This window comes from Gobius niger, assembly GCF_951799975.1.
Source record: "Gobius niger genome assembly, chromosome: 6".
NCBI lineage: Eukaryota > Metazoa > Chordata > Actinopteri > Gobiiformes > Gobiidae > Gobius > Gobius niger.
Window position 1 is genome coordinate 32,275,437 of NC_136857.1, and position 27,398 is coordinate 32,302,834.

Consider the following 27,398-nt stretch of genomic DNA (forward strand, 5'->3'; position numbering starts at 1 on the left):
TTACAGTACGGGTCTGACCGTAGCGCTGAGACCGGCGTCTACCTCCAGAGGATACACACAGGAGAAGGGAAGACTTGCAGGCACATAAAAGGAGTTATTGTAGAGATCGTAGAGGAATAAGCTGTTGGTGTAGATGACATGTGTGCGGTTGATCTTAAAAAAGAATAAATGAAATGAGAGACGACACACAACAATAATAAAACAGTGTAGAGGTGCTCGAGTCTTTACCGTCCTCATGTTTCCGCAGATTCCTTCTCGTGGCTCGACTTCGTACCACACAAAGTTATTAAGAATTCTGGACCAAGTGCAGCTGTGGTCCACCAGGTGACCAGACAGAGGGTCCAGTCCAGAGGAGGACACCGTCAGCCTGTTCAGAGTCACTTGGATTCTGTCTTGACCACAGACAAACTGGTGCACTGGAATATCTGTGTCATGCTCTAAAAAGACAAAGAAACAAAAGTTTCTTTGTATTAGTTACTGACTGTTCATAATAGTTCTGATTTCAACACTCACCTTCACAAACAACACCAGCATCTTCCTCATGACCACAGTCGTGGATCCCAAGGCCCCTGTGTCCACACTGGGACAGAGAAATCTCCCCTCCTGTACATGTCACATCGTCCATCCAGATGGGGCCTGTGCCCTGTCCAAAAGCTGCACTTGGAGGAGCAGCTTGTGCTCTGCCACAGCCCAGCTGCCTGCACACCACCTGGGCATCATTCAGGTCCCAGAAATCATCACACACTGTGCCCCACTGCCCCTGGTGAAAGATCTCCACCCGCCCTGAGCAGGAGTCGTTCCCCCCGTTGGCCAGGCGCACCTCCCCCTCCTCTCCTGCGCTGTTTGACACTGGAGCGGTGTCGGCCACAGTGGTGGGGGGCACTGGTAGAGTTGTACCAGTCATATTCATCAATTCTGTTGAAACAAGTTAAAGAGTAATGATAGTGTCTGTTCTCCCAAAGAGCTGGAATAATACTGTTATAAGAGACATTATTATTATTTCCCTTTGACTCATTTTATTCACCATTTTCCCTGATTCTTCTTTTAATAATAATAATAATAATAATAATAATAATAATAATAATAATAATAATAATAATAATAATAATAATAATAATAATGATTATTATTATTATTTCAGTATTGATTCATTCACACCATACTCGGAGATGGAAGCGACACTATCAGTCGGTGCCATCGGCCCCTCCGACCACCACCAACCACTCACACACTACATTCTTCCTGGCCTATTGTACATGTTTTTTTACTTTAGGGGAAACTGGAGTGCCCAGAGGAAACCTACGGACACACAGGGAGAACATGCAAACTCTCCACAGAAAGGCCCCATCAAGACGGGTTTTGAACCGAGAGCTTCTGGCTGTGAAGCATGAGCTCTAACTCATGCTATATACCGGCTAGATATAGTCGGGCTCGCCTCTACGCACAGCTTGGGTTCCGGAGAGAGGCTGGACTCTCTGGAGTTGCCCGCGGGGAGAGGCTTTGGGCTGGAGTGGTTTTGCTCATAGCCCCCCAACTCAGCCGTCACGTGCTGGAGTTCACCCCGGTGAACGAGAGGGTCGCAACCTTTGGGTTGGGGACAGGTTTCTCACCGTTGTCATGGCCTACGGGCCCAACATCGGTGCAGAATACCCAGCCTTCTTGGAGTCCCTGGGAGGAGTACTAGATGGTGCTCTGACTGGGAACTCCATTGTTCTACTGGGGGACTTCAACGCCCATGTGGGTAACGACAGTGAGACCTGGACGGGAGTGATTGGGAAGAACGGGCTCCCCGATCTGAACCCGAGTGGTGTTCTGTTATTGGACTTCTGTGCTCGTACCCAATCTCCATTGGGGGGGCTGGTGTTAACTCCCCTCTGACCTGGTGACCTGGCTCCCCGTTGCCGGAGCATTGGTGTTGTACCTCGTCAATCTCAAGTTGTGATAGCAGTTGCCGTTTGTGGATGTTGGAACACTGAGCTACTAGCTGTTTCGCCGTGAGTTTGGACTGTGGGTTTCGAAGTAGCCATTTCTCCCACATCCTCTGCATGTAGCCCCTCTGGCTAGGGTTACTGGAGTAGTAGCATTCCATCAGAGCCCTGTTCTCGCATCTCTCCCATTTCCGCCTTGTTCCAGTAGCCCATTTTACATCGAGGTGCTCTGGTTCCCCAGCACCTAACGCAGACCTTGTTTGGCCGGGCGACGTCTGAGCCGGCATGTCATTCATTTCATTGTCTCTCATCATTGTATGAGGTAGGCAGTAGCGTGAAGGGTCTTGCCTAAGGACCCACACTGGCAGCCCATTTCCCCAACGGGGATTCGAACCAGGGTCTACTGTGTGGAAGTCGGGTGACTTACCACTGAGCACCACTGATGCCTTCACCCTCCAGGAGGCACCCTCCAGGAGAAAACCTGGAGGGTGAAGGCATCAGTGGTGCCCGTGGTCGTTGGGGCACTCGGGGCAGTGACCCCCAAACTGGAGGAGTGGCTCCAGCAGATCCCAGGAAATACATCAGACATCTCGGTCCAGAAAAGTGCAGTTCTAGGAACAGCAAAGATACTGCGCAGAACCCTCAAGCTCCCAGGCCTCTGGTAGAGGACCCGAGCAGGAGGAAAAAGAGAGACCGCCCGCGGAGGGTGAGGAAGAGTTTTTTTTTATTATATATATATATATATATATATATATATATATATATATATATATATATATATATATATATATATATATATATACCAGAGCACCTCGATGTAAAATGGGCTACTGGAACAAGGCGGAAATGGGCGATGCGAGAACAGGGCTCTGATGGAATACTACTACTCCAGTAACCCTAGTCAGAGGGGCTACATGCAGAGGATGGGAGAAATGAGAAATGGTTACTTCGAAACCCACAGTCCAAACTAACGGGGGTTGAGATTGACGAGGTACAACACCAATGCTCCGGCAACGGGGAGCCAGGACACCAGGTCAGAGGGGAGTTAACACCAGCCCCCACAATGGAGATTGGATACGAAGCCCAAATAAGTGCAATCACGCTGAACGAGGCAGCGACTGACCTGAAAAATAAGATCATGACAAAAATGTCCAGCAGGCAACCCGAAGCCAATTACAGAGGAGAGAAGTACTGTCAGAAAGTCTCCTAGAAGATGTGAATGCAGTTCTGAGAGAAATTCCTACATCAACCATCACTGAAACCAATGAGCTGATATACTCCACAGCAGCAGTGATCCTAGAGATGCTTGGCTATCGCAAGAGCAACCATGAGATGAAATACCCACCATGGAAAAGAAGGCTGGAGGCTAACATCAAGGCAGCACGGAGAGAAGTGAGTCAATTGACAGAGGCCTTGAAAGGTGCAATGAAAAAGCAAGTACCCAAAAGGTACAGCCAGATGCCCATACCTGAAGCATTGGAAACTGCCAAACAAAGGCTCCAAGCCTTGGCCAGCCGCCTAAAGAGATACACAAGAGAAAACGAAGCCAGACGAGTAAACCGTCTGTTCGCAACTCAACCAGCGAAAGTGTACGCTCAGTGGCAGGGTAACAATTACAGAGCAGACCCACCAAGGCTGAAAACTGAACAGTACTGGAAAGGCATATGGGAAAAGGAGGCAGCACACAACAGTGATGCACAGTGGCAGGTGGCTCTGAGAGAGGACCACAGGAACCTCCCTGAACAGAACCCAGTTACCATCACAGTGGCAGACATCCAAGAAAGAGCCTCAGGTATGAAAAATTGGACAGCACCAGGCCCTGACATGATACACGCCTACTGGCTTACGAAACTCCATGAGCGCTTGGCAGCACAAATGAACCAGCTGCTGAGAGATGGGAATCACCCTGAATGGTTGTGCGCCCTAACCAAAGGGCGCACAATCCTGATCCTGAAGGATCCCTCAAAGGGTACAGTCCCATCCAACTATCGCCCAATAACCTGCCTCTACACAACTTGGAAGCTCATGTCCGGCACCATAGCGGCTAAGATAAGCGAGCACATGGACCAATACATGAGCACAGCTCAGAAGGGAATCTGTAAAGATACCAGAGGTGCCAAACACCAGCTCCTGGTAGACAGAACAGTCGCTCGAGACTGCAGAACCCGACACACTAACCTGAGCACTGCCTGGATTGATTACAAGAAGGCCTACAACTCAATGCCACATACTTGGATCATTGAATGCCTGGAGCTATACAACATCAACAGGACTCTAAGAGCCTTCATTTCAAACTCGATGAGGTTGTGGAAAACCACCCTTGAGGCTATTGGCAAGCCACTTGCACAAGTCTTCATCAAATGTGGCATATTCCAAGGAGACGCCCTGTCCCCACTGCTGTTCTGCATAGGTCTGAACCCCCTCAGCCAAAAAATCAACAAGACTGGCTATGGATACCGACTCAGGAACGGGGCCACCATCAGTCACCTCCTCTACATGGATGACATCAAGCTGTACGCTAAGAATGAGCGAGACATCGACTCACTGATCCATACCACCCGGATATACAGTGCAGACATTGGGATGTCATTCGGACTAGAGAAGTGTGGTCAGATGGTGACTCAGAGAGGGAAGGTAGTCCACACAGAAGGGGTCTCACTCCCAGAAGGAACAATAGCAGACATTGAGGACAGTTACAAGTACCTCGGAATCCCACAAGAAAATGGCAACCTCGAAGAGGTGACAAGGAAAGCGGCTACGGCCAAATACCTCGCGTAAGGCAGGTCCTAAGAAGCGAGCTCAATGGCAAGAACAAGTCCCGGGCAATAAACAGCTACGCCCTACCAGTAATCAGATACCCTGCAGGAATAATAAGCTGGCCAAAGGATGAGATACAGACCACAGATGTTAAGACGCGAAAGCTCCTAACCATGCACGGAGGGTTCCACCCCAAATCCAGCACTCTGAGACTGTACGCTAGCCGTAAGGAAGGAGGCCGAGGACTAGTCAGCGTGAGAGCCACTATCCAAGGATGAAACATCCAAAATCCATAAGTACATCAAGGACAAGGCTCCGACAAATGACATGCTCAGTGAATGTCTCAGACAATGGGGAACAGAAGATGAGGTGCTGGAGGTCCCGGCATGGGAGGACAAGCCCCTACACGGCATGTACCACCGAATCATCATCATCATCAATCAACTGAAGTGGCGGATATCAAGAAATCCTACCAATGGCTAGACAGAGCCGGACTAAAGGACAGCACAGAGGCACTCATCATGGCTGCACAGGAGCAGGCCTTGAGCACCAGAGCAATAGAGGCAATAGAGGCCCAGATCTATCACACCAGACAAGACCCCAGGTGTAGACTGTGCAAAAGGCCAATGAGACAATCCAGCACATAACTGCAGGGTGTAAGATGCTGCAGGCAAAGCTTACATGGAGCGCCATAACCAAGTGGCTGGTATAGTGTACAGGAACATCTGTGCTGCCCATGCAGCATATGGGCTGGAAACCCTGCGGGACTTCCAGATACAGACGGAAAAAATGGTAATGGCGAACCAACCAGACATTGTGGTGGTGGACAAAGAGTAGAGGAAAGCGACCAAGCGACTTCAACATCAGGAAAAAGGAACACGAGAAACTAGATAAATACCAGGGACTCAGAGAAGAGCTGGAGAAAACCTGGAGGGTGAAGGCATCAGTGGTGCCCGTGGTCGTTGGGGCACTCGGGCCAGTGACCCCCAAACTGGAGGAGTGGCTCCAGCAGATCCAGGAAATACATCAGACATCTCGGTCCAGAAAAGTGCAGTTCTAGGAACTGCAAAGATACTGCACAGAACCCTCAAGCTCCCAGGCCTCTGGTAGAGGACCCGAGCTTGGAGGAATTTAAATTGTAATTTTTATATATATATACAAACAGAATAAAAATTAGGCTGACAGTGACTGTGGTGTGAAAGTGTGACGGTCATGTATGGCGTGTACCATGCGTGTTTGTGTGTGTGTGTGTGTGTGTGTGTGTGTGTGTGTGTGTGTGTGGGTGTGGGTGTGGGTGTGGGTGTGGGTGTGTCTGTGTATGGGCGTATATGGGTACACTAATAGTACGTGTAAAAAAAAAAAAAAAAGGAAAAATAACTTTCAGTGTAGGGTAAGCGGGCGCGCGGTAGCTCTGGGAGACCACGCTTCTCTCAACAGCTGCCCCCACATACCTTGCTTTTTTAATACACCATACAGCACAGGGCCCATCACAAATACATAATACACATCAGTACAGGGTAAGTAGGAGTGGGTGAATGTCAGGGGCGTAGCACCCCTGGACCTCCGCTAACTCCTGTTGTTTTAAACACACCACCTACCTTAGGGCATAACACTGTCAATCATAATGAAGGGTAAGCAAGTGCCGGGCAGCTGGGAGAGGTCACATCTTTCGACAGCTGCCCCCTCAAACCTTGTTTTTTTTTAGTACAACACAAAGCATAGGGCCCATCACAAATACACCTATACTTTTTCTTCCCTTTGTGTGTGCACTGTGGGCGGACCTGTGTATGGCCGTACGTGCATGCTTGTATGTATACAGTGCCTCTCGTTAGTATTCATACACCTTGAACTTTTGCACATTTTGTCATGTTTACAACCCTAAACATAAAGATTTTATTTTTATTTTTTTACTGAACGTTCACACACAAGTAACAGACAACTGTGAAGTGAAAGCAAAATGATACATGATTCCGTTATTTTTCAAAAAATAGAAAAGTGAAAAGTGGGGCTTGCATAAGTATTCATACAGCAATTTCTGAGTGCATTAAATTGCCTTTAAAACATTTCTAATGACTCCAGAATGTTCACACCTTGGCCTAACGGTTAAATAGAGGCCACCTGTGTGTAATCTACTCTCAGTATAATTTCAGCTGTTCTTTTAGGCCCTCAGAGCTGTGGTCGGAGTGTGTTGGTCACTGAACAGCATAATGAAGGTCAAGGAGCACCAGAGAGGTCAGGGATAAAGCTGTGGAGAAGTTTAAAGCAGCGTTAAGTTATACAAAGATTTCCCAAGATTTGAACATCTCCTGGAGCACTGTTCAATCCATTGTTCGGAAATGGAAAGAGTGTAGCACCACTGCCAACTTACCAAGACACGGTCCTCCACCTAAAATATCAGAGCGAACAAGGAGAGCACTGGTCAGAAAGGCAACCAAGTGCCCCAAGATAACTCTGGAGGAACTGTGAAGTCCTGCTGCTGAGCTGGGGGAAACTGTACATGGGACAACTATAAGTCGTATTCTTCACAAATCTGGCCTTCATGGACGAGTGGAAGAAGAAAGCCATTATTGAAAGGAGGCCATACAAAATCCCGTTTGAAGTTTGCTAGAAGTCATATGGAGGACACAGCTGCCATGTGGAAGAAGGTGCTTTGGTCAGATGAGACAAAAATTGAACTTTTTGGCCCAAATGCAAAACGTTATTTATGGCGCAAACCTAACACTGCTCATCGTCCTGAGTGCACCATCCCCAGTGTCAAATAAGGTGGGGGGAGCATCATGCTGTGGGGCTGCTTTTCCTCAGCGGGGACTGGGAAGATTGTGAGAATAGTTGGGAACATGGATGGAGCCAAATATAGAGACATTTTGGAGGAAAACCTGCAGGAGTCAGCAAGAGAACTGAGGCTGGGGCGGAGATTCCAGCAGGACAATGACCCAAACACAAAGCTAAATCTACAATGGAATGGTTTAAAGACAAACATATTAATGTGTTAGAATGGCCCAGTCAAAGTCCTGACCTAAATCCTATTGAAAATCTGTGGAATAATGTGAAAACTGCTGTTTACAAACGCTCTCCTTCAAATCTGACAGAGCTGGAGTTGTTTTGTATAGAGGAATGGGCTAAAATTTCAGTTTCTAGATGTGCAAATCTTGTACAGTCATACCCCAAGAGACTTGCTGCTGTTATTGCAGCAAAAGGGTGTTCCACAAAGTATTAATTCATGCTGTATGAATACTTATGCAAGTCCCACTTTTCACTTTTCTATTTTAAAAAAAAATAACAGAATCATGTATCATTTTGCTTTCACTTCACAGTTGTCTGTTACTTGTGTGTGAACATTCAGTAAAAAAATAAAAATAAAATCTTTATGTTTAGGGTTGTAAACATGACAAAATGTGCAAAAGTTCAAGGTGTATGAATACTAACGAGAGGCACTGTATGTGGGTGTTGGTGTAGTTTGATGGGCTTGTCGTTGCCTCTGTCGATGCGCTTGTCACCACTGCATCACTGTAGCTCATGTAGAATCAACAAATTGTAATGATGTTAAAGGAAATTCATTTAAACTTAATAAAGGGAAAGAAGGAAAAGGGAAGAGAGAAAGGGAAAAGGAAGGGAAGGGCAGAGATGTATGTATATAAATGTGTATACATGTATGTGGGTGCGTGTATGTGTATGTGTATATATGCTTATATGTCCTTTCACTATTATCATTATTACTATTATTATTATTACTATTATTATTATTATTATTATTATTATTATCATTATCATTATTATTATAATAATAATAATAATAATAATAATAATAATTATTATTATTATTATTATTATTATTACCATTTATTTGTTTTCTGTGCACTGGGTGTAAAAAAAAACATATATATATATTTGTGTTAATTCTGATATGCTAATTGTGTAAATTGTAAATATGAAACTTATGGCACAATAAAGTAACAAAAAAAAAAGGATGAGCGCTAACTGCTGTGCCACCGCGCCGCCCATTTTACAGAGACTTACTATGTCCCAGCTAATTTATGAGAGTAAGTATTTTTAATTCCTGTTTAATTCAATAATAAAATAAATCTTTCACTTTTTTAGTGTCAGTAGGGAGACCAATTAAACACTTTACCTGCACAGTGAGCAAAGGCCGTTTTCACACATGTTGGAGAGATCATCATAGTTTCAACTGCATTTACTCCAAACTTCAGTCCATGTTCACACAAAGAAAGACAGGAAAGATGACCTGATGATTTAGGGCCAGATCTTGTGACTGGCGCTGTCCGTGCGCAACTCTAAACGCAACATGGTACACGCGCGATCTTGCATGTGGCGCAGGTTTTGCGCTCAAGGCGCCACTAGGGAGAGGGCTTTATTTAAGAAAAAGAGGCCGACTGAGGCGTGGTTCATTACAAGCAGCACTTGGAGCCGCTCTTCTGTGGCAGCCTTCACATTATGTCCCTCTTTACATCGCACTGCCATTCGCGCCACAGCCGCTCCGACCCACAATGCGGCTCAGGCCGCTCCAAGACCACCTGTTTCAGTCGAACTCAGAGCGGCTGTTTAGACCGGCTTAAAGTGCTGTGGTTTCACACTGACCCAAAAGTGCCACAATCATGTCGAGAACCCTTTTCGGTCGAGCTAACTAGAACCTGTGTGAAAACGCCCAAAGAAACATGTATGTATGTATGTGACAAGTTTGTTGACGTAGTATTGTCCGTGGCAGCGTTTGACATGGATGTCGGAGGTTATGGGGCTGTTGAAGTAGCAACAAGTGGAGCCAAAAGTGGCGCAAACACCATGACTTTCAACGTAACTGTTCGGGATGAGGAGCCAATATGAACACAGGGTAGAGGTAAGATTTTAGGCCCGAGCCCGACCCGAAATTCGTGCCGGGCCGAGCCGAGATATCACTCTTAACAGTCGGGTTTGGGTCTGGTCGGGCTTCAAGAATAAAATATCTTTTTATTAAAATAATATTTAATATTTTTTATTTCATTTTTGTATTTATTTATATTTTTTATTACTGTCATTATAATCTAAAATAAAAATCTATGCTATAGGCTTAAACTATTGGATACACAATATGATCATACCTATTCCTATTCCTTTGATACACAGAGAACATCGCTATTCATTCTTTCTCTCAGGACAGCGTTTAACTTACACTGGATAAATCAGCAGTTTGTTCCTGTTTGTGCGTAAAAAAGTAGCTTTTGCAAATGCAGTGCGATATTTATGAACGAGGAGGAGGAAGAGAGAGAGAAACGGAAGGAGGAGATTAGAGTGAACCTGGCCCTCCATCATAATCAAATTTAAATGAAAAATATGTCAATCGTTTGTTCTACGTTTGTGCTCTTTTGTGCTGTAAAAATCTTTGTTTGTGCTGATATCGCTTTTGAGATATTGATGATTGTTTTTTGCATGCAGTGTGTGTTGAGGAGGACAAGAGTGAACGCCTTAAGGAGGGGGTATTATGCTTTTTAAAAATCACATAGCACCAGTCTAAAGCACACTACAATGATGACGAAACCTGCTGTTGGTCTGTAAATGCAGTAAATTAGAATAACTGCCTTGTATGAAATTGCTCTCTCAAAATGGCTGTAGTGAATGTCTTGAAATAGGCCTCTGTCTCTTTAAGAACCTCTGACCCTTTCCGACACGCCCCCTCCACACGCTGTCTGTGGCATCAGTGGGGAGGGAGTTCTGCTGAGGCGCAGTGGTTGGTTACTCGGCTGGTGACGAAAGCTCGGAGGCGTCTCCAGGAGGTGGGGGCGTTCCTAGGAGGACTCAGGCAAACCTATCCCTAAAATGGCTGCCATCAGAGTTTTTACAGATTACTCAAAAATACGTGAATGTGCCAAGGCAACACTTCAGGCATGTTTTTAATGAGAGAATGACATAATAACATGATGTAAAGCTTGAAAAAGTCGATTTTGCATAATACCCCCCCTTTAAGGCTCTAAAGTTTGTAATAGTTTAAAAACCGAACCAGCACAAACGGAAATCTTTACAGCACAAAACAGCACAGATGTAGAGGAAGTGGTAGACACCTTTTGTACCCGTTTTGGAACTTTATAACGAGCAGGGTGACCTCAGATCTGACCAATAAAACAATCATTAATATCTCAAAAACCCTAACAGCACTAACAAAGATTTTTACAGCACAAAACAACACAAACGTAGCACAAACGATTGACATATTTTTCATTTAAATTTGAGTATGATGGGGGGCCAGGTTCACGCTAATAAGGAGGACAGACGCGCATACTTTTCCACCTGCCCAACAATGCTGAGTGTACGTACCTCTCACACACGGCGCGCTCTCAGTGCTGCTGCTGGATGCACTGCGCCGGCTCTGACTGGGCGGGCATTAAGTAAGTAATTATTTACATCGGGTTTGTTTCAGTCTCCGCTGTCAATTCAATTTAATCGCTCGAGCTCGGGTCGGGTCGGGCTTTATGCCCGCGGGCTTGGGTCGGGTCGGGATTGATTTTTTGGGCCCGATCTTAGCTCTACATAGGGGCATGGGTATCACACAATCAAACACACAATTTCAACAATTACCTTCACAAACAACACCAGCGTCTTCGTCATGACCACAGTTGTGGATCCCGATGCCCCTGTGTCTACACTGGGACAGAGTAATCTCCCCTCCTGTACATGCCACATTGTCCATCCAGATGGGACCTGTGCCCTGTCCAAAAGCTGCATTTGGTGGAGCAGCTTGTGCTCTGCCACAGCCCAGCTGCCTGCACACCACCTGGGCATCATTCAGGTCCCAGGCATCATCACACACTGTGCCCCACTGCCCCTGGTGGAAGATCTCCACCCGCCCTGAGCAGGAGCTGTTCCCCCCGTTGGCCAGGCGCACCTCCCCGTCCTCTCCTGCGCTGTTGGACACTGGAGCGGTGTGGGCCACAGTAGTGGGGGGCACGGGTGAAGTTGTACCAGTCATATCCTCCGCTCCTGCGCTGTTGGACACTGGAGCGGTGTGGGCCACAGTGGTGGGGGGCACTGGTGGAGTTGTACCAGTCATATCCTCCGCTCCTGCGCTGTTGGACACTGGAGCGGTGTGGGCCACAGTGGTGGGGGGCACGGGTGAAGTTGTACCAGTCATATTCATTAATTCTGTTGAAACAAGACAAGTTAAAAAGTAATGCAGCTCTCTGTTCTCCCAAAGAGCTGGAATAATATTGTTTTTAGAGACATTATTATTTCCTCATGACACATTTTATTTACCATTTTCCCTGATTCTTCTTTTAATCATCATTGTCATCATTATCATTATCATCATCATCATCATCATTATCATCATCATCATCATCATTCAGAATTCTCGATATAACATACATGTACATGCATTTTTACCGCCAGTTTACCTCCATAGGTAGAGCGCCGAGCTCCCAACTACGAGGCTGCAGGCTTGATCAAGACCTCGGCTTTTTCTTTTTGGACTGGGCACCCATTGGGAAGAACATAAACCGGCGCCTATGATCCGTGGTGCATTAAAAGTTAGATTGTAAAGTGGAGATAATATAAAACGCAATCGCGAGTAGGGCGGGGCTTAAAGGGACTATGCAGAGTTTAAAAATGTTAAAATAATGTATTCTCCTCCCCCTACATGTTCCAACTTGCATCTAGCCTCTTTAAGCTCCATAAGGGCGCCGCCATGTTTATTTCCCAGAATTACGCGGACGGCCCCCACGTGACCGTCCCACCGGCCGCAGGCATTGGCCACGGGTCCATATGGACCTCGGTGCATTGCTGTACCGCTGTCCGAGGACAACCCGGCGTCACAACAACGCGAGTGCACGAGATCTGACTGCCGTGCGAGTGTGCGCGTATCCAATCAGGGCGATGTGTGTCATCGTCACTCACCGCTGAACTGCAGCTGTAGACGCTCCGCACGGGTACAGTGACATCCTCCAAAACACATGACATCTGCGTGTCTTTGTTAAAGTCTCTCCTACAGATGACCGTGGGTGTGGTTCATTATAGATCCAGTGCGCTGCCCTCCCAACTACGAGGCTGCAGGCTTGATCAAGACCTCGGCTTTTTCTTTTTGGACTGGGCACCCATTGGGAAGAACATAAACCGGCGCCTATGATCCGTGGTGCATTAAAAGTTAGATTGTAAAGTGGAGATGTTGCAGACCTGATGCCTTAGGGGGAAAGGGTAGATCACCAATGACTTGCATGAGACTGCCTCTATTTGATGTGACACAATTTACAGCACTGATGTAGCCTTTCAAGTGGGTAAGAGAGAGGTCTTTTCAGCTCATTTCCCCTACATTTTCTCCATTGTTTTCGACATTTCCCCCAGTTTAGCCTCAGTTGTTTCGCTACTGTCCCGCCATTTCTTCCTCTTTAGTTCTGCATATTTTGAACACTTTTTCCCCATTTTTAATGATGGTTGAACCATAGGCACCGATGTATGTTCTTCCTAGTAGGTGTCCAAAAAATAAAAAGGGTCTGGACTGATCTTACAGTCTCGTGGTTGGGAGCTCAGTGCTTTACCTATGGAGCTAAACAAACAGAGTGAAACTGCTGAACGAACATTGATCTTGTGAAATGGCCTGTGCATCTGTGGAAAACACACAGGCTCAGAGGCTTTGACCGGGCGGGCATTAAATAAGCAATTGTTTACGTTGGGTTTGTTTCGGGCTCGGCTGTCAATTCAATTTAATTGCTCGAGCTCATGTCGGGCTTTATGCCCGCGGGCTTGGGTCGGGATTGATTTTTTGGGCCCGATCTTAGCTCTACATAGGGGCATGGGTATCACACAATTTCAACAATTACCTTCACAAACAACACTAGCGTCTCCCTCATGACCACAGTTGTGGATCCCGATGCCCCTGTGTTCACACTGGGACAGAGAAATCTCCCCTCCTGTACATGCCACATTGTCCATCCAGATGGGACCTGTGCCCTGTCCAAAAGCTGCACTTGGAGGAGCAGTTAGTGCCCAGCCACAGCCCAGCTGCCTGCACACCACCTGGGCATCATTCAGGTCCCAGGCATCATCACACACTGTGCCCCACTGCCCCTGGTGGAAGATCTCCACCCGCCCTGAGCAGGAGCTGTTCCCCCCGTTGGCCAGGCGCACCTCCCCCTCCTCTCCTGCGCTGTTGGACACTGGAGCGGTGTGGGCCACAGTGGTGGGGGGCACTGGTGGAGTCGTACCAGTCATATCCTCCGCTCCTGCGCTGTTGGACACTGGAGCGGTGTGGGCCACAGTGGTGGGGGGCACTGGTGGAGTTGTACCAGTCATATCCTCCGCTCCTGCGCTGTTGGACACTGGAGCGGTGTGGGCCACAGTGGTGGGGGGCACTGGTGGAGTTGTACCAGTCATATTCATTAATTCTGTTGAAACAAGACAGGTTAAAAAGTAATGCAGCTCTGTTTACATTATGGGACTTGCGTTGGTTATAAAAGTTAATCCACTTTGGTTCTGGCGAAGGTTCACCAAACATCCATCAGTGACAGTCACAGAAAAACAATATTTTGGTGATAGTCGCTGAATCCCGGTGGAAAAAAAACAGCTGAGTGGCCTCTGCTTGAAAAAGCGTGAATAAACTCCCGTCTTCGTAGCCAAACGCGCTTCTTTTTCTCCGTGACATGATCGTTAGGTAAGAAAAAAGAACAGGTGTGTCCAGAGTAGTTAACGAGCTCCATCTTCACAGCTGCAGCGCAAACATTTTGGCCACAGCTGACCTGGAAGCACCTCGGGCACATCCTTTTTATTTATTTATTTTTAATCATTTTTTTCTCTTTGTTTCTCTCTTACGACAGAAATAATGAAAAAGCTGTTTTACAAATTAAAATCAGGCTGTAAGCATAGAATTAAGACATTACATTACAGACGTCGAGCACTTCCGTTCCGCTGTTACGACACAACTGAACACTCAGTCGTTCACCAGGAGAGGGAGGAGCAGCTGCTCAGAGAGCAGGATTCAGGAGGATTGCAGAGAGCTGCGTGAATGAAGCCGCAAACCACTCTGGGGGTGTTTTTGATAAGGAAATAGCATAACAACATGGCTAAAAGCTCTAAAAAGTCGATTTTGCATGATATAGGACCTTTAATGAACCATAGGCACCGATGTATGTTCTTCCTAGTAGGTGTCCAAAAAATAAAAACAGTCGGGACTGATCTTACAGTCTCGTGGTTGGGAGCTCAGTGCTCTACCTAAGGAGCTAAACAAACGAACGAACATTGATCTTGTGAAATGGCCTGTGCATCTGCGGAAAACAGAGTAGCAGCTTTACAGGTTAGGCAACATTTATTGAATCATTTTGTTACTAGGGCAAATTCACCTGAGTGCCCAAAGATTTGAGACAACAATATTTTGGTCTGACCATCTATAATCTATAATATAAAACGCAATCACGAGTAGGGCGGGGCTTAAAGGACTATGCAGAGTTTAAGAATGTTAAAATAATTTATTTTCCTCCCCCTACATGTTCCAACTTGCATCTAGCCCCTTCAAGCTCCATAAGGGCGCCGCCATGTTTATTTCCCAGAATTACGCGGGCGGCCCCCACGTGACCGTCCCACCGGCCGCGGGCATTGGCCACGGGTCCATATGGACCTCGGTGCATTGCTGTACCGCTGTCCGAGGACAACCCGGCGTCACAACAACGCGAGTGCACGAGATCTGACTGCCGTGCGAGTGTGCGCGTATCCAATCAGGGCGATGTGTGTCATCGTCACTCACCGCTGAACTGCAGCTGTAGACGCTCCGCACGGGTACAGTGACATCCTCCAAAACACATGACATCTGCGTGTCTTTGTTTAAGTCTCTCCTATGGATGACCGTGGCTTTGGTTCATTATAGATCCAGTGCTGTGTAATGTCAGAGGCGCAGACACATGCGTAAGATCCAATCCTGGCCGTATTCCGTCTCCAAAGCTTTGTCACCGAAAAAAAGTACACGCAGAAAGTTGCCCAACAACTGGCCAAACACAATGGCCGCTGGCTGCCCTGCTTTTTGACCACAAACGTGGTGGCCGCCATTGCTCCGCCGTTGCTGTAGTACCTCCATATCGCCGCTAGGCCCCCATTGAAAAGCATTGGACTTTAGACACGTTAAAAACTACTTTAAAGCCTGGTTTCAATTGTTTCAACGCTAGACTAGGCTAGATCTTCCTCCTGAGATAACGCTGGGTTAATAACAATATATGAAACCAGGCTGGTTTTCGTAATATGATTTTTTGAAATCTCGTATTTAATGAGGCTCGGACTGTTAGCATTGGAGCAGCGCGAGCTACACGTCACGCAAGGGCCGAGTCTACGGTGAAAATCCCGCCCGTATGCCCTTTTTAGGAACATGCTTCGTCAGAGCTGGGGAGGGGGAGCCTGTAAATCCGCCATGAATTGCCCCACGGCCGTGGTCATTCTGGTAAACGGGGAGGAGTGAGCATAAGACGTCCATTATTTTCTACAGTCTATGGCCAAACACAAGCTTCAAATCAAACACGCTGCTCCGAGTGCTTCAGCATCCGTTTTTTTAATCTTTTTTTTTACTTTGGTATTTTTATTATAAAGCAGCTTTGAAAGCATTGCCAATTTTTTTCCAAGATTATAAATACTGTCTAATAACGATCATTAGGCTATTTCATTTCAAAACCAACTTATTATTTTTTTAGATTGCACTTGCACCGTGATGCTCCAAACCGCAGGTCCTGCTCCGTGAACCAAACCGTGAGAGCTGAACCCCTAATATTTATCCATAAATATTCCACTGTCTCTTGAATTCTATTCCCTGAGTTTAGCGAACATATTGTCGTTGTAGTCGCTCATCCTGCTGTTGCTTTGGACAACGGGCTCACTCCTTTCTGCACACTGCAGGAGTAGGTAATTTTGCACTTGACTATACAGTCATTACAGTGGTTCTGGGATTGCAGAGGCTCCGAGCTTTGTCTGGTCAAAGGGTCATGAGTAACAATCATCAAATATAAGAAAGGAGTACGGGTGCATAAAACACTCCAATTGCAGTTTGTTTGAAAGTATTTTGAGCTTTCATTCTTTTATACATTTGTAGTGGCCATAGTTTTTGGAATGGGTTGGGAACCACTGGTCTACTTAGTGCGGGTCTACAGCTATACTGAGTGACGGGTTGTAGGGACTATAGTGGACATTTCTTTGTAATAACTAAAATCTTTATCAAATGTGGAGACTAGCGGGTCTCAGCTAGTGGATATAGTAATTAGAGATAGATGATTTCCAATTAGCCCCATTCATTCCTGTTCCCTAAAAGGGCAAAAAGGCGGGAAGCCCCTCGCTCGCTATTTCCCTTATTTTGGGCTGACATACAAAAACCAGCGTGGTTAAAAAATGTCCACCTTCCCTGTAGAGTATTGACATCGGTTGCTCTGACATCGTTCTATTTGGTCTGAGTCAGATGTGTTGTCTGTCGCACCTTGATGCTACAGGAAGTCAATGTAATGTTGTTGCTGTAAAGTCCAAGCCTACAACACGCTGGTATTGTGTGGTCATTTCAGTATCTAACAGTGGCGACGAGGTGGTTGTAAAGTGAACCCATGTCTCCGCGATGAGCGATTCTACTGTCTGGCAGGAGCAGCATATTGAAACAGACAGTAGTAATTCTGACGAGAGTGTGCATACACAGCGTGACAAGATGGCTAGAATTGGATCTTTTGACCCCTTTGACAGCACGACGGTTCACTGGGTCGAGTATACTGAACATGTTTACCAGTTTTGTGGCAAATAACATAGTAGCGGAGAAACGTGTTGCCGTGTTGCTGAGTGCAATGGCAGGAAAATCCTACACCCTGTTGCGGAGCTTGACTGCATCAGACCAGACTTTGGATGAACTGGTGAAAGTGATGAAAGAACATTTATCGCCAAGGCCACTACTAATTGCTGAGCATTTTAGATTCCATAAGCGCAATCAACATAACGGGGAATCTATTGTTAGCTATGTGACTGAGCTGAAGAGACTTACTGAGCTGGATGATGCGCAGAGCGACCGCTTGGTATGCGGTATTTTGAATGAGGCCATACTGAAGAGACTGCTTGCCGAGGACAAGCTGTGACAACCAGGCACCCGTCTGTGCATGGTCAGTCACCTATACCCTCGCCTTCACCACACCCGGTTTACTCCTTTGTCCAGCCTCCCTCTCTGACCTCACACACAACGCCCATTTCTACCCCTTCTCCTATTCGCTCCCCCTGTCCCCGCCGCCGGTTAAGCCTCCTGGGTTTGCGCTAGTAAAATGGCATACCTTTGCGGGACAGGGAAGTAGCAGCCTCGGATCCTGAGGGGTAGCAAAGCAAAACTTAAGCACACTCCCAACGAGCGTGGTCAATTCTTCCACAAACAAGTCTTTGCTGGTAACATTCCCTCCTTCCATAGCGCGTGTCAGTATCGCAAACATCTTGTTTTTAACAAAATAATTCCCCCGCAGAACCGGACCTACCGCTTCCTGGTTGCTACGTACGTCGGTGACGTCATTCCGCGCACCGTACGTACAGGTCCGCTTGGACTATAGATTGTCCGTGAGTTTTCTTTCTTTGTGCCTTGATTTATGTATTATTCTGCGTTTTTGCTGTGGTTTCGAGCCTTGATAAAAGTATGCTAAAATAATACTGATGTTTACTGTAGATCACTCTGGTGCTGGCTAGACCGCACTTCCGCATTACGTCAGTGTGACGTCACTTAGTGCTCTCGCAGTACGTACAAGTTAATGCTTTTGTATGTGTATTTTTGAAAAGGAAATGTTGGAAGGGACAAATTAAGCCAACCACAGTTTTTGTTTATTTAGATACGCTGTGGAGCGGAGGAAATTGGGGGGCACTTTCTGGCTCCTTTGGACTATTTCCCTTTTTGAGTGGGGATTTATTTTGTGTACGGCGGGAAGAAAAATCTGAACACTACTGATATTATTTGGATATCAGTATTTATTTATAATACACACTTGCATAACCCACATGTTCTGTCTGTGTTGATGGTGTTCATAGTATGTCATATATACAAAAGGGTTTATGCCATGTAGCACATGCCCTTGTGAGGATTGTAGCATTGCAGCATTGTAAGGAAAACTCACCGATTATAACAAACCCCTTTATCCTATACGTCAGGAGGGAAACCTGACTGGCACCCCTAAAAAGAACTTAACAATCATAATAAAAATAAAAACAAAAAGAATAACAAAGGGTCAATCCGTCACATAAAAGTGGCACCCCAGATGGGACAAAGAAAAAAAAACATATGACATAGCTGAACAAGAGAACACCAATCACAAGAAAGAAAAAATGACGAGCACAGAAACAGTAGAGGGAATCTTTAAGGAACTGGAAGAGGAAGCGCCATTTTCCCCACCACATTTGTCACCTACAAAGGGACGCTCCACAGCGTACTCCCTTCTGGATATGTCACCGACTGGCCTAGATAACTTTCTTGGTTCTCCTGTGATGCCTCCGCCGCCTCCTGGTCTCCTAGTAGTAGAAGGCATGGCTGCTGCGAGGACCCCAGTAATGGACGTAAAGTTTATAATGGAGGAGGTCAAATCCAGCATTAAGGAGGAAATGCACAGTATGAGAACCACGACCACAGAACGGGTTGAGAAGATAATCAAGGCCCATGCTATGGAACAGTATCAACACCTGGATGCACAATTGGAATATGTGCTTTCACAAACCAAAGCGTCCATTGGTTGGAGACTGAAGCACCACCAATCGGAACTGCTCAAGGAATTCCATTCACTGCTTGCACCAGTGACGGACAGTATTTCCAATCTGCAAGGGGAGTTTTCGCGCCTCCAGGGGGAGCTCTCGGAGCATCAAACTAACATGAAGATTATGACAGAGGAACTGACGGCTACGGTCCAGTCACTACAGAGTAGTCCAACCCCTGTAATGGATCAAACAGTGCAGACTGGTTTCCAGGACCTGCCAGAAACCTTGACACTCACCGGCAGACCCAGGCTGGAATCGACAGCTCAGCCTGGGAGAACAGGGATCCCAGCAGCATCAGATTTTTCAACCTCGGCAATCAACAGGTGTCGGGATATCGGAAAGAGTCCAGTTAAGCTACTGTTCCCAACCTATGGACAGAGGGAGGATCCAACCGACCCGCTGCAGTACTTGGAACGCTGTGAGGACTATTTGGCCCTGAATGCATTAACTGATGAGGAACTCTTGGCTACCTTAAGGAACGTGTTGCATGGCACCGCAAGAGATTGGTGGGATGTAGCCAGACACAAAATTCGGACCTGGGTTGAATTTAAAATGCAATTTCGGGCTGCTTTTCTCTCCGAGGATTATGAGGATGAACTGGCAGAGCGAGTGCGTACCCGAGTCCAAGGAGAAAAGGAAGGCATCAGGGATTTCATATATATGTATCAGTCCCTATGCAAACGGTGGAAGCCACAAATCACAGAGGGAGACATCGTGAAGTTGATCCTTAAAAACATCAATCCTGCATTGGCCAGCCAGTTAAGGAGTAGTCGAGTACTCACTGTAGACGAGCTCGTACGGTTGGGACAGCAGCTGGAACGAGATCGGGACAATCAGCAACAGTATGAGCACCGGAAACGAGCAAGTGCACCATCACAGCCCACTGAATCCCGCTCTACAGGCAACCCTAACAACAACAACACAGTACGGCCCAAACAGAATTTCAATCCAAATCATAATCGATCATCTCAACCTTTCTGCTGGCGCTGTAAAGGCGATCACTCTCCAGGAGCTTGTCCACGTGGGGTCACGACCCAACCATCCAGGCCGCCATTCCCTTCTCAGCAGCCTACCGGGCAATCTCCCATCCCTGGAGGCTCCGCCACTCTTGGCTCCCTTACAACATCCGGACCTCCAGGAGAAGCTTGCCCGCTGCCGTGTCAGTTGATGGTTCCCCTCAGCATCAGTACCTGGAAGGGGGCTGCAATCCTGGACACTGGTTCTTCCTATACGCTGGTGAACGAGAGGGTATGGAGTGAGATTGGTGGTGAAGTCAAACCATGGACCAGAGGGCCCTTGTACCTAGCGGATGGAGAAGGACGACAACCACTGGGGTGGAGTGCATTAACAATTACCCTGCAAACTCACCTTACCTTGCGTAATTTTGCCAGCTCAAAGTCTTGCATTCCCTGCTGTGTTGGGTCTTGACTTCATCTCCCTTTCTGGTCTGCAGTTCGACGTTTCAGAAAAATGTTACTGGTTCAAGTTCAACCGGAAGCAATGGTATACCTTTATTCCCGAGTCGGCATCTTGGTCAGATGATCCTTCTCCTCAGCTTGCCTTTTTCTCTGCCGTTCCACCTGCCAATTTATCTGCCATTTCAGCCAGTGACGATCTCCTGCAGAAAGCAGTCACCGGTGCACACCTGGATGATTTCGGTAAGCAGTCATTGCTATCCCAACTGCAGAGTAATTCTGATGTGTGTACCCCCAACCTGGGATGTACAAAAGTACTTACCCACAAGATTTACCTATCTCATGAAGTGCCTATCAAACAAAAACCATATCGGGTTTCGCCAGTAAAACTCCAGATAATTAAGGAGCACGTGGAGGAAATGCTAGAAAAAGACATTATCGAGCCATCAACGTCCCCATATGCTGCCCCAGTGGTTTTGGTACCTAAAAAGAATGACCCCAAACCCCGTTTTTGTGTGGATTTCCGGAAAATGAATGCTGCTACACACACTGATGCCTATCCATTGCCCAATATTCAAGAAATTTTAGAGTCACTTGCTGGAGCAGTCGTCTTTACTACCTTGGACTTAAACAGTGGGTACTGGCAAGTTCGTATGGACCCAGGGAGTCGGGAAAAGACGGCCTTTGTCTGCCCGTATGGCCTGTACCAATTTAAGGTAATGCCGTTCGGGTTGAAAAATGCCCCAGCGACCTTCCAACGGCTAATGGAGGTAGTTTTGGGCGGACTACGTGGGCAGATCTGCTTTGTATATCTGGACGATATCATCATTTACTCCACCACCTATGGACAACACAGTTACGATATACAAGCGGTTTTGGACAGGTTACGGGAAGCTAACCTTACAGTCAACATGAAGAAAAGTCAGTTCTTCCGCTCTTCCCTAAAGTTCTTGGGCCATGTGGTATCTTCTGCCGGGGTTGCTGTGGACCATGAGAAAATCAAAGCAGTTCAGGACTTTCCTGTCCTCCAAAACATCAAGCAGCTCCAGAGGTTCTTGGGGATGGCTGGATGGTATCATCGTTTTGTGCCTGGATTCTCTGAGCTGACCGAACCCCTTAACGCACTGAAGCGCAAAGGGGCCAAATTTATTTGGACTCCCTCGTGCCAGACGTCCTTGGACGCTTTAAAGGATCACCTGGTTTCTCCACCTATTCTGGGTCACCCTGACTTCACGCGGCCCTTCGTCGTGTATACCGATGCCAGTGATGTGGGGTTGGGGGCTGTTCTAGCTCAGCAATCTGGGTTAGGCACTGAACAGGTCCTCGCCTTTGCCAGCCGAACATTAAACAAGGCCGAGCGAAATTACTCGACGACTGAGCAAGAATGTCTGGCTGTTGTGTGGGCCGTTGAAAAATGGAGATATTACCTGGAAGGGAGACACTTCACAGTGGTGACTGACCATTCGTCGCTGGTCTGGGTGTTCAAAACTCAGAAACCAAGCACTCGGCTGATTCGCTGGGCTCTTCGGCTGCAAGAATTCTTGTTTACGGTGGAATATCGCAAGGGGAAGTACAACACCGTTCCGGACGCCTTGTCGAGAGCCCCTGTGGAGGAGTCCGCCTATCCACCTGCAACGTGCGCCGTTGTACTCCGATCCCAGCGTGACACCTCTCCCACACTCTCTGTGACCGATGAGAACATCTGGAAGGCTCAGCAGCAGGACCCTTTCGCTCAGGATCTGTATCAGCAAATTGTGGATAAAGGAGCAGTTAACGAGACCCCTACCAACACGTACACCATTCTTGAAGACAAGGTCTACCGTGTCGTTGAATTACCGCACAAAACTTTGTACCAAGTTTATATTCCTCCATCACTTCGTCAACAACTGCTCTACCACCATCATAACGATCCACTTTCTGGACATTTGGGACGATACAAAACCTACAGACGTCTGCAAGCATTGGTGTACTGGCCAAGAATGAGTATTGATGTTCGAGACCATGTGAGGAATTGCCAAGTGTGTCAAAGGTACAAACCGGAAAATCGGAAACCACCCGGGAAATTGCAGCAGACGAAAGTAAATGCTCCCTGGGAAATGTTGGGGGTGGACTTGATGGGTCCTTTTCCCCGTAGTTCAAATGGCAACCTTCATCTCCTAGTCTTTGTAGACTATTACTCCAGATGGGTGGAGATGTTTCCCATACGGAAGGCGACTGCAGAGACCATCTCCCAATATCTTGTGAAGGAGATTTTGACTCGATGGGGTGTACCGACATATCTCCTCTCTGATCAAGGTCCTCAGTTTGTGTCCTCAGTGTTTGAGGAAACCTGTAAGAAATGGAACCTCACACCCAAACGGACTTCTACTTACCACCCACAGACCAATCTAACCGAAAGAATTAACCGAAATATCAAGGCCATGCTGGCCTCCTATGTCGAGGATAATCATAAACATTGGGACAAATACCTTCCCGAGTTTCGGTTTGCTCTTAATTCAGCCGTGCATGAGTCCACGGGTGTGACCCCTGCGGAGCTCAACCTCGGACGTCCTCTTCGGGGCCCTTTGGAGGCCGAGCTGAGTCCAAACCTGTGTGCTCCTGACACTCCTGCTTATGTTACGGCCAATCAGATTGCTGAACTTCAGGAGTTTGTCGGTGTCAACCTGCAGAAAGCAAAACGGAAACAAAAACAGTACTATGATCGGGGAAGAAGGGAAGGAAATTTCTCTGAGAAGGGGCGTGTCTGGATACGTACTCATCCTTTATCAAAGGCTGACCAAGCCTTTTCGGCCAAGCTTGCTCCGAGATGGAAGGGTCCATACCGCATCACACGGAGGACCGGGCCGGTAAATTTTGAAGTTGTCCTGGAGGACAATGGAGAGGATCTTCGAGTGGTACATATGGCCCAAATGAAGCCTTGTTATCCTTCTGCAGAGGAGTGGGACAGGAAACAGCGCGAAAAACTATGTCAAATCCTTGAGGAGGAAAGTGACGAGGAGGATTTCCTGGGCTTTGCCGACAGTGTCCTAAGCACAGCTACGGGAGCTATATAAGAGTGAATGAAATTCCCCTCTATCTCTATCAGGAATCAGCGGGAAGGAGAAGGAGAGAAGGGATTCGTTCTGACCTGGAGATTTACCCTCTTTATTTCGGGTCTTCTCAAGGGGGGAGGTGTGTGACAACCAGGCACCCGTCTGTGCATGGTCAGTCACCTATACCCTCGCCTTCACCACACCCGGTTTACTCCCTTGTCCAGCCTCCCTCTCTGACCTCACACACAACGCCCATTTCTACCCCTTCTCCTATTCGCTCCCCCTGTCCCCGCCGCCGGTTAAGCCTCCTGGGTTTGCGCTAGTAAAATGGCATACCTTTGCGGGACAGGGAAGTAGCAGCCTCGGATCCTGAGGGGTAGCAAAGCAAAACTTAAGCACACTCCCAACGAGCGTGGTCAATTCTTCCACAAACAAGTCTTTGCTGGTAACATTCCCTCCTTCCATAGCGCGTGTCAGTATCGCAAACATCTTGTTTTTAACAAAATAATTCCCCCGCAGAACCGGACCTACCGCTTCCTGGTTGCTACGTACGTCGGTGACGTCATTCCGCGCACCGTACGTACAGGTCCGCTTGGACTATAGATTGTCCGTGAGTTTTCTTTCTTTGTGCCTTGATTTATGTATTATTCTGCGTTTTTGCTGCGGTTTCGAGCCTTGATAAAAGTATGCTAAAATAATACTGATGTTTACTGTAGCTCACTCTGGTGCTGGCTAGACCGCACTTCCGCATTACGTCAGTGTGACGTCACTTAGTGCTCTCGCAGTACGTACAAGTTAATGCTTTTGTATGTGTATTTTTGAAAAGGAAATGTTGGAAGGGACAAATTAAGCCAACCACAGTTTTTGTTTATTTAGATACGCTGTGGAGCGGAGGAAATTGGGGGGCACTTTCTGGCTCCTTTGGACTTTTTCCCTTTTTGAGTGGGGATTTATTTTGTGTACGGAGGGAAGAAAAATCTGAACACTACTGATATTATTTGGATATCAGTATTTATTTATAATACACACTTGCATAACCCACATGTTCTGTCTGTGTTGATGGTGTTCATAGTATGTCATATATACAAAAGGGTTTATGCCATGTAGCACATGCCCTTGTGAGGATTGTAGCATTGCAGCATTGTAAGGAAAACTCACCGATTATAACAAACCCCTTTATCCTATACGTCAGGAGGGAAACCTGACTGGCACCCCTAAAAAGAACTTAACAATCATAATAAAAATAAAAACAAAAAGAATAACAAAGGGTCAATCCGTCACAAAGCTCACTTTCAAAAGGGCAGTTGAAATTGCAGTCTCAATGGAAACGGCAGCCAGAGATGCTGTTGAACTGCAAACAGGAGTAAAGGCAATGAATGTGAATAAAGTGGCAACAGTCCCACAAGAAAGACAGCGTGAACCATGTTCCAGGTGTGAGAGGGGCTCCCATACCCTTCACAGTGTAGATTTAGGGATGAAATCGGCAGACTATGGGCCTTTCCGAAACCATTCCCTCCTCCCTTCACCTACACCCTTCCACTCAGGCCTCAGTGAGGGCACCTCCAGCGAGTACAAAGAGTACGACAACGTAAAAAGAGTACTCCTCTTTTTACGTTGTAAAAAGAGGAGTACTGTGGGGCCAAGACTGGCTGAGGAAGTTAAAGCTGGATTGGAAGTCCATTAAAAGCCTGCAGGTGGTACCAAACACCACCGACAAGTCCACAGAGGTCAAATTGGAGACAGTCTTGGTGGCTGCAACACCTTTATTCCAAGATGGAATTGGGATATTAAAACACATAATGGGCAAATTTGTTCTTCAAGACAGGGCCATCCCACAAGCAAGCGGTTCACCAAGGTGGTCCCGGCCGACTCCTATCTACAGATGGAGATAGAGGAAGACTTGAAGATGTCCTGACCATCAATACTAAGAAAATATCAATGCCATCATGGAGGCTCCTCAGCCACAGGATGTACAGCAACTGAGATCGTTCCTTGGATTCATCAACTACTACCACCGGTTCATGCCTAACCTGTCTACAGTGCTCCATCCACTGAACGAACTACTCCAGGCAGAACGGAAATGGACCAAGGAATGCGAACAGGCCTTCCAGGAAGTGAAGAGGCTGGTGACATCAGAGACAGTGCTCACACACTACGACCCGTCCTTGCCTGTGAAGTTGGTATGCGATGCGTGGCCGTATGGCATAGGAGCCATTATGTCACATGTCATGCAGGACGATACTGAGAAACCAATTGCGTTTGCCTTTCGCTCCCTGTCCTCGGCTGAGAAAAATGATTCCCAAATAGACAAGGAGGCACTGGGTGTGGTCTGGGGGGTAAAACAATTTAACCAGTACTTAGACGGCAGGGAGTTCACCCTCGTGACTGATCATCAACCACTGGTCTCAATATTCAACCCCCAGAAGGCGATCCCCATGACAGCTGCGGCACGGATGCAGCGCTGGGCTCTGTTCCTGGGAGGGCATCAGTACAAGATCGAATTCATCTGGGAGTGGTGATGATTAGGGCACTCGCCAGGAGCTACGTCTGTTAGCCAGGGATTGAACATAGAACAGCTCGCAGCATATTGCCCTGGGTGCCAGCGTGTACAGAACGAACCGACAGTGGCACCCCTCCATGGGAATGGAGGATTCACTTTGATTTCGCTGAGCCATTCATGGGAAAAACATTCCTTGTAGTGGTCGGCGCATGTTCAAAGTGACCAGAAGTGTTTGCCATGAAATCCACCATAACAGCCCACACAATCGACATGCTGAGAAGTCTTCTTGCTAGAACTAGTATCCCCGAACAGTTGGTGAGTGACATTGGTCCTCAATTCACGGCTAGTGAATTTCAGATGTTTCTGAAGCTGAATGGAATCCGCCACATAACATCAGCTCCCTACCGTCCGGCTACTAATGGGCTCGCCGAGAGGTTTGTACAAACACTTAAACAAGGTCTGTGAGCCTTTGCGGATGCTCCCATTTTTCTTCAGCAGAAGTTAGCCAACGTCCTGTTTGCTTACCGTAACGCCACTCATGCTACTACTAACACCCAGCTCACATTAAATCCGGTTAAACTCCGATACAGCTCCGCGATCTTAGAAAGTCATTAAAGTCTATTTTTGCCGGAGCCCGAAGCCCCTGTGGATCAAGCTGACAGAAAAAACATGAGCCAAACAGGAAGTCAAGTCTCGTGAGAGATGAGAAGATCCGGTGTGTTTCAAAATAAAATCTGTCACAACTCACAACTTATCTGGACTCGTATACCACCTGTACACTAGCGTATAGTCGAAAATGTTTACATTTCTCCTTTACTAGTGACACAGGGGCACTAGTGTGTTGCAAAGCATCCTCTTCACTGGGGAGAGTCGTTGTAATGGCAAATGCGGCTTTTGTTTCCAAAAACTACCTATATACGGGGCTAATCATCATGTGAACCAGTGTTTTTTTGGCAGCCCTTTTAGTTTTAGTCTTAGTCTTTTGGACAAAATGCTTTTAGGTTTACGTAGTCACATTTTAGTCATTTCAAAATGTGATAGTTTTAGTCACGTTTTAGTCAGACGAAAA

At 46.9% G+C, this 27,398-nt stretch overlaps 1 protein-coding gene across 1 annotated transcript in view; it reads right to left on the reverse strand.

The window, feature by feature from the left end:
- Positions 1 to 27,398, reverse strand: part of LOC306964870 (scavenger receptor cysteine-rich domain-containing protein DMBT1-like) — a gene marked incomplete at both ends in the record, with an annotated part of 44,216 nt that continues 16,818 nt past the window's right edge. The window contains 11 exons of the mRNA XM_079559037.1: positions 1 to 153; positions 229 to 437; positions 514 to 915; positions 11,250 to 11,813; positions 13,484 to 14,047; positions 17,930 to 17,962; positions 20,165 to 20,195; positions 23,338 to 23,460; positions 23,620 to 23,725; positions 24,166 to 24,198; positions 25,443 to 25,590. Of these exons, the coding sequence (XP_079415163.1) occupies positions 1 to 153; positions 229 to 437; positions 514 to 915; positions 11,250 to 11,813; positions 13,484 to 14,047; positions 17,930 to 17,962; positions 20,165 to 20,195; positions 23,338 to 23,460; positions 23,620 to 23,725; positions 24,166 to 24,198; positions 25,443 to 25,590 (2,366 nt within the window). The remainder of the gene's footprint in view (positions 154 to 228; positions 438 to 513; positions 916 to 11,249; positions 11,814 to 13,483; positions 14,048 to 17,929; positions 17,963 to 20,164; positions 20,196 to 23,337; positions 23,461 to 23,619; positions 23,726 to 24,165; positions 24,199 to 25,442; positions 25,591 to 27,398) is intronic.